The sequence below is a fragment of the Leptonychotes weddellii genome, chromosome 7 (genome assembly GCF_054177405.1).
Source record: "Leptonychotes weddellii isolate Sample4059 chromosome 7, ASM5417740v2, whole genome shotgun sequence".
NCBI lineage: Eukaryota > Metazoa > Chordata > Mammalia > Carnivora > Phocidae > Leptonychotes > Leptonychotes weddellii.
This window is the reverse complement of record NC_138375.1, coordinates 28,283,813-28,297,743: the sequence shown is the minus strand read 5'-3', so window position 1 is coordinate 28,297,743 and position 13,931 is coordinate 28,283,813. Positions and strand designations below refer to the sequence as shown.

Below are 13,931 nucleotides of genomic sequence, written 5' to 3'. Positions count from 1 at the left end.
TGTCTCTCTCGTTCTCTCTGTCTCAAATAAATAAATAAAATCTTAAAAAAAAAAAAAAATGGAATAGCCAGCTCTTGTGTTTTGAAAGTTTATCTTAATTCACGGTATTTTTGGTTCTGCTTCTTAGGTACCAGCAAAGGCCAAACGTCTTACTCAACTACTTTCCTGCCACCACCTCCACCACCCCATCCAGCCAACCAACCGCCAGTCCCAAGTCTACCTCCCAGAAACATTAAACCTCCCTTAGATCTAAAGTAAGTAAAGATTATCTTGCCATTTCTTTGTCAATCTCTTGCCATAGATTTTCAGACTCTGCTTGGCTGAATGCTGGAGTTCCATGGGAAACTGCTGGGGCCACAAATGTGGGCAGATGGAAGGAGGAGGGATGGCTGAGCAGACTGCTCTCCTACCCCCATATCCTTCAGCCAGTATTGTTTATCTGTTTTTACAGTAGCTTTTCCCTTAGGAGTTCATTTGAAAAAAAATTTCCACTGCCTTTTAAGTACTTTGAAGCTTTCTTCAGGTTAGCATTACAATCATCTCTTCCACCATCACTACCATTATCATAATCATTCCACCACCACCATCCCCATCGTAATCACCACCATCATCACCACCATATTTTACTGACTACTTATGACACGCTGGGAACTTTACATATATAAGTAGAAAGTGTTTTCATCATTTCACAGATGAAGAAATGGGAATTTACAGAGGCTAAGTAACTTCTCCAAGATTACACAAGAATGTAGAGTAGAAATTTGGGGCAATGTCAGTCTGAGTCCAAAGTAAATGTGTGCTTTTAACCACTCTGCTAAATAACCTCCTTAAGTAAAAAATACAGGTTTTCTCTCAATCTTCGGATTTTTGGCTGTGTGTTAAAAAAAACAGGAAACTTTTATTCAAGTCCGCTCTTGTTTTTCTTAGATGGTGCTTTTTAGAAATGTCAAAACTGGATGGGTGCTATGGATGGGATCTTTACCCATGATTTGCCAGAATAGCTGGTTAAGGAAAAAGCAGGCACAAGGTTGGGATAGAATGAATGTCATTTTAAAAAGACATTGGATAATGGCAAGTATAGATCCTTATGGCAAGTTAGACTGTTGTCTTCCCTTTCTTCTAGAAAATTGCTTTACGTGATTCTCCTTAACCACAAATAAGCAATATCCCAAAATATTTAGCTACATTTTTTTTCCTCCATTTCAATCCCCTACCAGACTGGTGTTCTTTACATTAAAAGTACTTCATATCCATAATCTATATAATAGAATCTATTAATATCAATATCTGATTGACAGCTTTCTTTTATTGATGATGATTACAGTTTAGAGCAGGGGTTGAAAACACATCTGTCATAGGTAGCCAACACTTTGTTTCACTTCATTGCATTTGTTTGAGGTATAAAGGCAGTAACTAGAAAGTGTTAGAGCAGCTTAGGGGCAATTACCTTGTTTGTGGCCTGCATCGTGCATTTATGTTAACTGTGTGCCCTTCCAGGCATTTGATTTTATGAATTCTAATTAAAAGACTCTAATACCCCATGATATCTTGCTACCAAATAAGAGTTTAAGCCATCTGCCTACTAACATGTAAGTGCTAAATAAATATTTGTTTAGTTAAAATAATTAACATGTGTTCTTATATACACCTGACTCCTAGAAGTTATTTTGCTTTCACATGTATTAAATTGTTTCTTTTTCTTAACCTTTTTTCCTAGTCTGACCAATTTAACTGACTAGATCATGATCTTAGTACTTTTGGATTTTACTATGTGACCCTATCCCAGCTACTGCCTTCAGTCTTGTATAATTCTAGTGAGAAATTTTAATAAATACCCTGAGCATGAATCCCTGAAAATTTATAAGACATGAAGACTGATAATTGTTTGATTGAAAACTGTGGAGAAAGGAGTATTTAGCACTATTTCTGTTTATGAGGAGTCCCCAAGACCACCATATGTTTGAGGATTCATTTAAAGGACTCACAGGATCCAGCATGTAGTAGTACTCACGGCTAAGATTTATCACAGTGACACTGTCCTTCAATGCCTAGGAGGGACACACTGAGAATGCTCCTTTCTCCAGCTTTGGAAATGTGCAATGCTGCTTCCCAGGGAAGCCCGGTAGAGATAAGTTTTTACTGAGAGTTTGTCACATAGGCATCTTCAGCCTAACCACTACCAAAATACCAGACCTCTAGAAGGAAAGGAGGTTTTCACCAAAATTTGCATGGTTTATACAGTCTAGGCACAGCAAGGCACTCTTACCAATTAGGCAACTCTTCATATCAGTGTAGGGAATTTTTTAGAAATGGAGTTCCCAGATGCAAGCCAAGGGCCAATCTTGGTGTCAGATTCTTCTAAAATTAGCACCTTAGGCCTACTATAGTAACCCTTTTCTGCAAGCCTACTCCCCAGAATCCATTATGATATGGTGGGAAATAAAAAGTTTTAGATGGAAGAAAGGATTTTAAGAACAGCCATATAGCCTGTACTACAAATTCATAAGGATGCTGGTCAAAGTCTCAGCTTTTCAGTGAATTCTTGCAAAGTTGAAAAGGGCCTTACAACCAACTAGGCCCACATTCTTACTTGTAACATCATTTTCATCAGAAAGTAGCAAAATCCACCAATTGTAATAAACTTTACCTCATCCCTATTTCCATCTTATTAGGAACTCCTAATTAGAAAATCAGATTCATCTAAGAGTTCCTGACTCCACAAAATTCATACTCTCAGAAGAAAGATGAAAAGAAACAGGAGTCTTTGGGGATGTTATATTGCCTAGACAAACAATAATTGGGGAATCTGAAAGTCAGTTGTCTGATGGAGAGAATAGAGGGAATGAAAGCTAAGGGACATCTACAATTTTTTTTTAAGTAAAACTGTGGTGTATAGTGAAAGACTTTCAGGTTCCCATCAGAGAGCTCAAGTAAATTCCAAAATCACGAAATAGCTCGATTAGAAACTTTCCCCCAAGTAGGGGAAGCCAGATAAGACACTAAGAAGAAACAAGAGCAAAATGACTCTTGATATTCAGGCTCAAAAATTTATATTTTATATGAGAGGGAAACTTATGGGGTAATCTTTAAGCAAAATTGTGAGATATGGGCGTTCCTGTGCTTTTCCTCATGCCGCCACCCTTCAAAACACACGCATGGGTGTTTTCCGCATGCTCCCTCTGCCAGCCTGCAAATGCCGTTCCTCCCCTCTCTGGTCAGATGCCACTCTCAGGTCAAGCTCTAATAGATTTTTTTTACATTCACTCAAGAATTGGGGTTTTTTGAGCCACTACTTTGTGCTGTTGTAATAGTAGTTCAGGAAATATCAGTGAACAAAATAAAAATCCCTGCCCGCATAAAACAGGGGACAAGAGACCCAAAGAATAAAAATAATAAACAGGTAAAGGAAACAGTATGGTAGGAAATACCAAGTAGGAGAAAAGAGAGCAGAGTTAGGTAGTGTAATGGGAGGGTGGGGTTGGGGATAGCATGTCACAACTTTAAGGGGAGGGTAGGGGCACCTGGGTGGCGTCTGCCTTTGGCTCAGGTCATGATCCCAGGGTCCTGGGATCGAGCCCCACATCGGGCTCTCTGCTCTGCGGGAAGCCTGCTTCTCCCTCTCCCACTCCCCCTGCTTGTGTTCCCTCTCTCGCTGTCTCTCTCTCTGTCAAATAAATAAAATCTTTAAAAAAAAAGGGGGGGGGAGGGTAGCTGCCTTTATAGGCAGTTATATACTTGAGCAAAGACTCACGGAAGTGAGGGAGTTAGGCTTGCAGATGTCCTAAGCAAGACCATTCCGGGCAGAGAGAGCAGACAGAACAAATGCCTAGAATGTTCAAGGACTAGGAAGAGGATAACTGGTGCTGGAGTAGAGTGAGCAAGGGAAGGAATAGCAGGAAAAGATTCAGCTCACATAGGGCCTTGCCAGTCATAGTCGAGATTGTGTCTCCTCGTGAAGTGGTAACCACTGAAAAGGGTTGAGCACGGCAGTGATGTTTTGACTTATGTTTTATCAAGATCACCTGAACAGCTATATGAAAAGAGACGGTAGGCAACTATTGAAACAGGGAAGCTAGTCAGGTAGATATTGCAGAAATGCAGGCATAGTACAGAGGTGGCTGTAATCAAGATGGTGGCAGTGGAGGTGGAGAGAGGGGTCCAGAATCTGAATATACTCTGAAGGTAGAGACAACAGAATTTGGATTTGGGGTGTGAAGGGAAACAGGGATCAAAGATGGCTCCAGGGCTTTTGGCTTGAGCAACTATAATATAAGGATGATGTTTCCTTCAACTGAAATGGGAGAGGGTACAGTTGAGCAAACTTGGGAGTGGGGAAGATCAGGAAGGCATGGCTAGGTTAAGCTTGAGGTGTCTTTTAAACATCTAAGTGGAGTTATTGGAGTAGCAATTGGGTATCAGGAGCGAAGAGTTTGGAAGAGAGTTCTGGTTTTAAAATATAAATTTGAGAGTCATAGGCATATATTCTCCGCTTAGAATCATGAGACTGTTACAATCACCAAGGAAGAGAGTATAACTAGAGAGAAGAACCAAGCCCTGGGGCACTCCAACTCTACTAGGCCTGGGAGAAGAAAAATGAACAAGGGACAGTAAAAAGGAACAAACAATAAAATAGGAAGAAAACAAGGGTGTGGTATCCTGGAAGCCAAGTAAATGTAGTATTCCCTAAGACCAAATAAAGGGAAGACTATGGAAGTGGTGGGGGAGAGATATCCTGGACTTGGGATGCAAACCTGACTGAAATAACATGAGAGGAACAGGAAAGAAGAACTGGAAAGACCATTTATAGACAACACTTTCAAGGAGAAATGGGGAAGTAACTGATGGGAAAAGTGAAGTAGAGTTGTTTTTTTAAGACGGAAGAAATAACAGTATGTTTGTATGCCGATGAGAAAGATCCAATGAAGAAGGGAAAATTCTAATGGTGACGAGGGCAGAATTCCTGAAACAAGGACTAGAGCGAGTGGGAAGTAGTGTTCAGGTGAGGGACTGGCTTGCCAAAGGAATATATAACTGAAAGGTTTACAGTCTTCCCGAGGGCGTAGAGTCTGCATTGCTTACGGCAAGAAAGGAACTTTTAATTGGTATCAGGGAAGGAATTTCAGGAGATAGGGTGGCCTTAATCACCTGCCTCCCCAGAAGTCAGAGGTAATGACATCATTCAGATCAGGATGCCTTAAGAATGTAAAAGATTGGAGGCAGAAGAGAATTAGAAATAATAACCATCTTTTAAAATAAAGTGGGTGAGGCCGAAGTTCTGTTTTATTTTAAATTGTATTGTTTCCCCACCTAGTGGTCAGAAGTCAACTAATTACATTTTATGCTGTGTTACTCAGACATCAGAAGAGAAACTGAAACGCATCGAAAGAGCTTGTTTATCACTATTAGTGTTCAGATCAACATCTTCTAGTGTAACACGTTTCTTGGCACCACCTTTAAAAATTAATTATAACTTTAACAGTATAACTAATTTTTCATAGGAAAACAGAACCACTGGTTGAATATTTTGGTGTACAAAACAAATTCCATGGTTATTAATAGTAACGAGACAGGAAAAGTGAACTAATAAGAAATAATAAATACTGGGAAGTGACCAAGGTTGAACAGTTCTTACCATGAAGTCATTCATAGTCAGTTTCAGATTTTGGGAGCTCTCAAATCAGACAAAAATAAAGAATTTACCATTATAACCCTCTCATTCATTAGAAATACTTAACATTGTCTGGAATTTGAGACTTACCCTATCACACATGCACTTCCAAGGGGCCCAACCTAACTCCATTTGGAAACCATTGGCTGAAATGAGTTTTATAGGTTCTCCTGCATTCAATACAGGAAGATATGTTCCCGAGAAAAGTTCACAAAGTCGTAAGATTCTATTCTCAGCAACAGCAAGTATAGAACCAAGTTTCATGTGACACTTAGATTTGCCCTTCTTCTTTAAAAAACAAAAACCAAAACCAAAAAACCCCAACAATTAAAGTTATGAATAGCAAAGAAGATATAAAGGTCAATAGCTTTACATCTTTAAAAGCCAGGAAATAGAGCTCTAATAGCTTTCTAAAAATGGCAGTCGTAATATTGAATTGACTTTGTCTTTCCTATGTAATTCTACACACCACCGTGTAAAAACAAAGAACCAGTGAGAGGTCCTCCTGAACAGACACACTGTTTTAACAACTGATAAGCTTCCTTTTCTTCTCCTTGACCTCCCCCTCTGCTGAGGTCTGTGTGACGGTGGTTGGTTTCATTGTTTGCCTGTATCTTCAGGCAGTTTTTCTCAATGCCTGCAACACTTTTTTTTTTTTTTAATAATTGGCGACAGTTTAATCTCAGTTTATTATGACACTCACCTATTTCTCTTCCTCATCTTTTTCCCTTTTATTCTTCACTATCATTCTTACATGATTTCTTATTTATTGAACATTTTCATGTTATATATGGTGAATTCAGAGCTCTAAAAGTAAACTAAGATTTATGTGCTATTGTGTTGGGTCCATGAATCAATGTGTGCATGCAAACATTATCTACAAGTAATAAATGGTTTCTATAAACGTGCAGCCACATATGCATGAATGTGCTATGCAGATACTCTCCATTCTGCAACTATTTGTTACTCTCTCAAGTGTTTTAGGAAATAAACTGCAAGCCCAGTAGTCTTTTTGACTAATACTCTTTTTCAAAAATGATCATAAACAAGTCACTTTAATAACAAACATTAATTTAGTTTCTTAGTATTGCTGGGACATAATTAATTCATCAAAAAAAAATCAAAGTCCTATACATGACTGGAATTATCCTAATAGCTTTCTAAAAATGACAGTCATAATAATAAATTAACTAACAAAGTGACAGTCTCTTACAGTCTCGTAGTAGAAAGAGAGCCATGCAAGCAATTACTCTATAATTATAGTGATACAGAATAATCACTATAATAGAGCAATGTATGACACATAGAAGCAGCAACTGCGTGGGCCTAGGGCGTTGGAGATGACTTCACAGAGAAAGGAGTGTTTCAGGAGAGGCTAAAAGATTAAGAAGGGCCAGAAACAGGGGATGATAAAGAGAAAGATTATTCTAGGAAAGAAAACAGAGTGGGCTAAGAACAGAGGAACAAGAAACAGAGTGTTCAGAGAGTGAGTCAATATTAATATGTGAAAAAAAAGATGATATAAGAGGATATATGAAAAATAAAACTGTAAAAGAACAGGACTGAGGGACACCTGGGTGGCTCAGTCAGTTAAGCGTCTGCCTTCGGCTCAGGTCATGATCCCAGGGTCCTGAGATTGAGTCCCGCATCAGGCTTCTTGCTCAATGAGGAGCCTGCTTCTCCTTCTGCCTGCCACTCCCCCTGCTTGTGTGCTCTCTCTCCCTCTCTCTTTCCCTCCCTCCCTCTCTCTCTCTCTCTCTGACAAATAAATAAATAAAATCTTTAAAAAAAAAAAAAAGAACAGGATTGGTCATAAGAACCTTGTATATCATGAAACAGGCTGTAGATTTTATTCTGTAGGATGTCAGTTTTTTTTGACATCTAAGGTATTTACATCTTGTGCTTTTAATTAACACTCAATTCATTAAAGTTAATAATGCAAAGGCCTAATTTATTTTAAGTACTTAAATTCCCATAACTTTCTATCTTATTTATACATCTAGTAATTTTTATTTAAATAAGAATAGTTGTCAGTGGGATCTTTGACTAATGATTGGACAACTTAGGTTAAATTCTTTCAAATGGATAGTTACATTTAAAAATTTAGTTTTAATTACCCCCTTATATGTTTTATGTTGCATGGATAAATCTATATATTGAACTTTTTAAGCATTTCAAAAACTTAACTGAACAAATTTAATAACTGCACTAAGTAAAATCTTCCCCAAAACTTAAATGACTCTTATAAATCTATCAAAGCATGTCCAGTTCTCTTAAATATTCTAATTGTATTTGCAATGAGATTTTTCTTATACCTTCTAAGAAGCATATTTATTTTGAAAAATTTTATAAAAGGCAGAGAGAATAGGGTGCCTGGGTGGCTCAGATGGTTAAGCGTCTGCCTTCGGCTCAGGTCGTGATCCCAGCATCCTGGGATCGAGTCCCGCATCGGGCTCCTTGCTCCATGGGAGCCTGCTTCTCCCTCTGCCTCTCTCTCTCGCTGTCTCTCATGAATAAATAAATAAAATCTTTAAAATAAATAAATAAATAAAAATAGAAGGCAGAGAGAATAGTATAATGAGCCTCCATGTCCCCTGCACCAACTTCAACAATTATAAATTCATCACCAATCTTGTTTCATCAATACCCCCACTCACTTCCCTCTTTCATATTATTTTGAAACTAATACCAAATACATATAATTCTATTCATGAATATTTTAGTAAGTATCCCTAAAAATTAGGCTCTATATATTAATATAAAAATCAAGTCCATGTTCAAATTTCCAATTGTCTCTTTTTAAGTTTTTTGAATAAGAATCCATATAAAGTCTACACATTTCCATTGACTTATACATTTGCAATTCTCTTTCGAGCTGCAAGTCTACCCTCTATCCCTTTATTTATTTATTTATTACAATTTTTTGTTGAAGAAATCAAGTTGTTTGTGGGCATTATAGTTAACCACAGTCTAGATGTTGCTGAGTGCTTCCGTATAGGATATCTTTCATGTTCCTCTCTCCTCTGTATTTCCAGTAAGTTGGTAGTTGCCGGTAGAGGTGACTTAACCAAATTTAATTCTAGTTTTTTTGGTAAGACTACTTCTTAGATGGTGGTGTATTCTTTTATCAGAAGTCTGTAATGTCAGGTTGACTCCTTTTTTGATGTGAGCAGCATTGACACTCAACATTGACACAATCAAAGAACCCATCCCAGCTGGAGACTGAAACATGTATGTCTATGGCAGTTCTTCCTGAGCCACAAGTGTACCCACTGAGCTTGTTTTTTGGTCTAAGGGATAGCAAGGCACTTCCAGCCCACATTCTTCAAATGGGGTTAGTTTTGCAACCAGCATCTGTTGGGTTTAAGTAACACTCTTTCCTAATTCTTTAAGTGGCTTGAGTAATGAACATGAGAGTGATATAATCATATTTTGCATTAGAGAGATCATTTTAGCAGCAATATGGAAAAGGGACTGTAAGGGTGGAGAAGATGAAGAGCAATGCTCATCACTAGAAGATGAGACAGATGGCTACTGCAAGAGTCCATGCTAGTGATGATATAATTCTGTCCTTGTGTCTAGCAGGAAAGTGAAAGAGATGGAGGGAGGAAGTGAATTATAGGAGACATTAAATATATGGAACTGACAGAACATGATTAATTTGATGTGGAACTGAAGAAGAGTGAGAAACAAGGATGACTTTGAGGCTTAGGTGGATATGTGGAACTTCAGTCCCATTCACTAAGATAAGAAACCTAGTAGGAAAAACAAGTTTATGCTGGGATAAAAGAAGGCAGCCTCAGTTTCTGCAATGTTAATATAGAACTGGCTGTGGGACATTCAAGTAAAGATGTGTATATATGAGTCTGAAACTCAGAAGAGAGGCCTGCACTGGAGATGTCAATGGAAGTCACCAACACTAAGAGAACAAATGAAGCTGTAGGCATATATGAGACCTTTCAGGGACAGATGTAGAGTGGAAAAAGAAAGGAAGCCAAGACCAGAACACAAAGGAACATCATCACTTAAAGGGGAAGTGAAAGGGAAATAAGCCCACCAAGGAGATTGTAGGATGGTGGTCAGAAAGACAAGAAATGAGCCAGGAGAGATTTCTTATGGAAACAAAGAAGACTCTAGGAAGGCAAACTGGCCAATACTGTTAAGGGCCACAAAACAATCACATAATAATGCAGGCTGAGAGGTGTCCAGTGGATTTGGTAAGTACGTCCTGTAAGAATGGTTTCAGCAAAGGATCGGCAATAGAAGCCAGAGTGTAGTCATGAAGAATTGAGCAAGAGGAAAAGAAGTCAAGTCTGTGAGCACAGACAGCCTTCTCCACTTTGGCTGGGAAAAGGAGGACTATCTGTGGTAATGTGGAGGATTTAGAAAGGTAAAGAGAAGAATTTGGCTTTTATGAATGAGAATCACTTGGGCTAAGGGAGAACACAAATTATGAGATATTTAGGAATGGGGAGTGAAAGAAGGGGAATAATAATAATATAAATAATATGATGACACACAGAACAGAGAAGAGAAAGGGGGTAAAACGCTGATAATTTAGATAGAATTCAGAACACAGGTGGAAGGAAATTTGACAGAAGGTAAGGATAAGTTTGGGTTAAAGGAATATATATATTTTTTTAAGATTTTTATTTATTTATTTGAGAGAGAGAGCAAGCACATGAGAGGGGGGAGGGTCAGAGGGAGAAGCAGACTCCCTGCCGAGCAGGGAGCCCGATGCGGGACTCGATCCAGGGACTCCAGGATCATGACCTGAGCCGAAGGCAGTCGCTTAACCAACTGAGCCACCCAGGCGCCCAGGAATATATTTTCTTAAAAGAGTTCACATCCAATAACTGCTATTTTATCAGTGAAATAAGAAACAAGATCATATGATTATAGGGGAGAGGAGAGGGACAAGAGATTTGCAGAAAGTAGTGAAGGTTTTGAATAGCCATTGAGAAGGATGATGGGAGAAAAGATTCACTAGGAAAAGGTATATGAGATTATAGAATAGTGTTGAGGGTAACATTGAGACTGAATGCCATTTGTAATACCAAGAATCAGTGAAATAGCAATTTTCTCCAGCTATGTTAATCAACCTGAGGAGAAAAATAGAAAATCTAGATGGTTGCATAAATCATTAGGGATTTGTGGGGCCCAGGTATTGATAACTGTTAAGAGCAGTTGGAGTAAAGTGGTTTGGATTGAAGCACCTTGGAGTCCAAGCCACAAATGACAGAAGTAAAGCCAGGTGGAAAACATCTGGAAAGAAGGAGTCAAGGTTTAGAACTAATTCTCTTTGGTATCTATATGATAAAAACAAACAAATACCTTCAGAATCCCAGAATTGAAGTATTGATATACTGCGATTTTCACAGAAAACATATCACTGCCCTGAAACAATGGATTAATTTTATGTGTCCACTATGAATACACAGAACTGTCTTCAAGGTCCCTGATTCTCCATGTTTTTGCCTCCATAGCAGCATAAATATGAGGCTAAAGCCCATTCTAATAACTTCTGATGTTTTATATCAGAGCAGAAATTAAAGAAAAAAGAATAATTTAAAAATGATCCTTTTATTCTTTTTCATTTTTCATTGTAAGGTGAACATCTATTTGCTCCATTTTTACTTTCTCTTCTTTCCTGTTTTCAGAAGCCCTGTAAATGAAGAAAGTCAAGATGGTATGATGCTCTCTGATGGTAAGGGGCAAAAAGATGTTTCATTTATGTGTTTGTTACCTCAGATACAGAAATTTGAGTTAATCATTCTGATAGGGTCACTATTGGGCCATTGTCATCATTGGTCCATGCAAGACTCCTCTCTTGTTTTACTTATGTATGTATTCCCTTTTACCTCCATGACCCATTCCCTTCTCTCTGTTTCCAACCAGAGACAAATATTCTAATATATTTAATGTGTTTGTGTCTGTTTGTACATATTCTTTGCATACTCTTATATGTGTGTATATATTTCAATTCACATAAACATTATGTTATAGCTCACTCTACTCGTTTTTTTTTACACTCAGCATAATGTGTTTTAGGGGGCCCACACATGTTGCTATATGTATATTTAATTTGTTAACTACTGCACAGTACCCCACGGTTTGTATCCTATGCATTTGCATTTTACTTCCAATTCACTGATACTTACAAATAATAATTCAGTGTATGTTCTTGTCCATATTCCCATGTGGACCTCTGAGAGACTTTCTTTAAAATATATATCCAGTAGTGGAATGGCTGTTCATAAGCTATGGAATATTCATTTTGACTGATTAGGACTAGAGTGCTCTCCAAGAAAGCTGCATCTGTGTGTACTCCCATCAGCAGGGCATGAAAATTCCAAGATGCTTACCTTTCACCAATGTCTGGTATTATTCAGCTTTCCAATTTCAAGTCTTATATGTATAAAATGATATCTCACTTCATTTTCATATTTCTGCTTCTATTGGGTCTGAGTACTTGGTTTGTGTATTAGCCTTCGTGGTTTCCTCTTCTGTAACTTGCCAGTTCAAAGATGTTAAAAATAGCTCCAAAATGGGTTTCTGGATAGGCCAGGACTAACAAATGTCTTGGAAAGTGAGGGAAAGGAGAAATAAATGTTAATTTATTTTTTCTTTTTTCGATTCAAATATCTTTTGATACTTTAGACACTGCAACTATCTTCTCTCACCCAAGCTGTCTTTCACTGAACATAGATGAATTTTGATATAATCAAATTAATTATTACATTGTAACTTGTGTTTTAAAGTTTTAGTTAAGAAGTCCTATCCCTAAAAAATAGAAATATGATCTCCTATTTTCTTCTATGAACTTCATCCCTAATATCTGAGTCTTTGATGTCTTTGCAGTCCACCTTTGAGGAGTTAGCAGAAACCCAGATTTACTGCCTCAATTGTGGAACCAGTTTTCCCATTACCATACTTTGAAATCCATCATTCTCTCAATCTTTTATAATGCCATCTTTATACTACATCAACTGTATAGCTGTGTGTCTATGTATGTATATGTGTGTATTTGTGTGTGTAATAACTGTGTCTATAAGAGTGTATATAAATTTATTCATCTGTCTCTGAGCTCTCTGCTCTATTCTACTGGTCTATGTGTTTCTTTTTTTTTTTTTTTAAAGATTTTATTTATTTATTCATGAGAGACAGAGAGAGAGAGAGAGGCAGAGGGAGAAGCAGGCTCCCAAGGAGCAGGGAGCCCGATGCGGGACTCGATCCCAGGGCCCTGAGATCATGACCTGAGCTGAAGGCAGACGCTTAACCATCTGAGCCACCCAGGCACCCCTGGTCTATGTGTTTCTATACCAACACCACATTGTTTTTATTATTATTACTCTAGATTATGTCTTAATATCTAATAATTAGTTGATATCACTAAACACTTGAACTGCAACTGACATGGGATTAATATCTGAAAAACATAGGAACTCTTGCAAGTCAACCAGAAAAAGATATCAACTCCAAGACAAAAGTGGTCAAAGGATATGAACTGGCAAAGAATCTTTTTCCTTTAGAGAGAGAGAAAGAGAGTGAGCCGGGGGGAGGGGCAGAGGGAGAAAGAGAGAGAGAATCTTAAGCAGGGTCCATGCCTAGCTTGTAGCCCAATGCGGGGCTCAATCTCACGATCCTGAGATCACGACCTGAGCTGAAACCAAGAGTAAGCCGCTTAATCAACTGAGCTACCCAGATGCCCCAGTAAAGTATCTTTTTTTAAAAAACCTAATTAACTTGATTTGCTTGATACATAAATCCAAATCGTTGGGAACAAATAAGTCAAAAAGTGCAAACTAGTTGTGATTTTCTGATAATACCTTTGTTCCACATAAGCCCATAAAACCAAATGTGCATGCCTTTCATAAAGAGGATAAAAAGTCTTCATTATTTTTTGGCCTTTGCATTATTTTATGAAAGCCAGTGAGATGATCTTACAGTTAAAGTACAAGTACTGAAAAGGCCATAGTAAAGATCTAAGCCACATATTCTATTTTGTATTTATATACCTTTGATAAAGTGTAAGTTCTGTTACATTATGAACTGTTTTGAATATATTATGTCTAATAATTCTGTACTAAAGTGCTTTCTAATTAAAATATATTAATTTTACTCTTTTTTAAAAATGCTTTAGGTCCTGGAAATCCAGATGAGGTCAGTTTTTTTTTCCCCTTCTGATATTATACAGCTTAACTAAAATATTTAACAATTACTGTGATTCATGTTCTATTGACATAAACCAACAAATGAAAAC

At 37.7% G+C, this 13,931-nt stretch overlaps 1 protein-coding gene across 7 annotated transcripts in view; it reads left to right on the top strand.

Moving 5' to 3' along the window:
* The window catches only part of FYB1 (FYN binding protein 1), a 153,893-nt gene that overhangs the window by 103,448 nt on the left and 36,514 nt on the right, over positions 1-13,931 (top strand). For all 7 annotated transcript variants that reach the window (XR_014146890.1, XR_014146891.1, XR_014146892.1 and 4 more), the window contains 3 exons: positions 128-254; positions 11,329-11,375; positions 13,812-13,831. Coding sequence is in view for 4 of the 7 variants with exons in the window: in XM_081826046.1 (XP_081682172.1) it covers positions 128-254; positions 11,329-11,375; positions 13,812-13,831 (194 nt within the window). In the remaining 3 variants the exon portion in view is untranslated. The remainder of the gene's footprint in view (positions 1-127; positions 255-11,328; positions 11,376-13,811; positions 13,832-13,931) is intronic.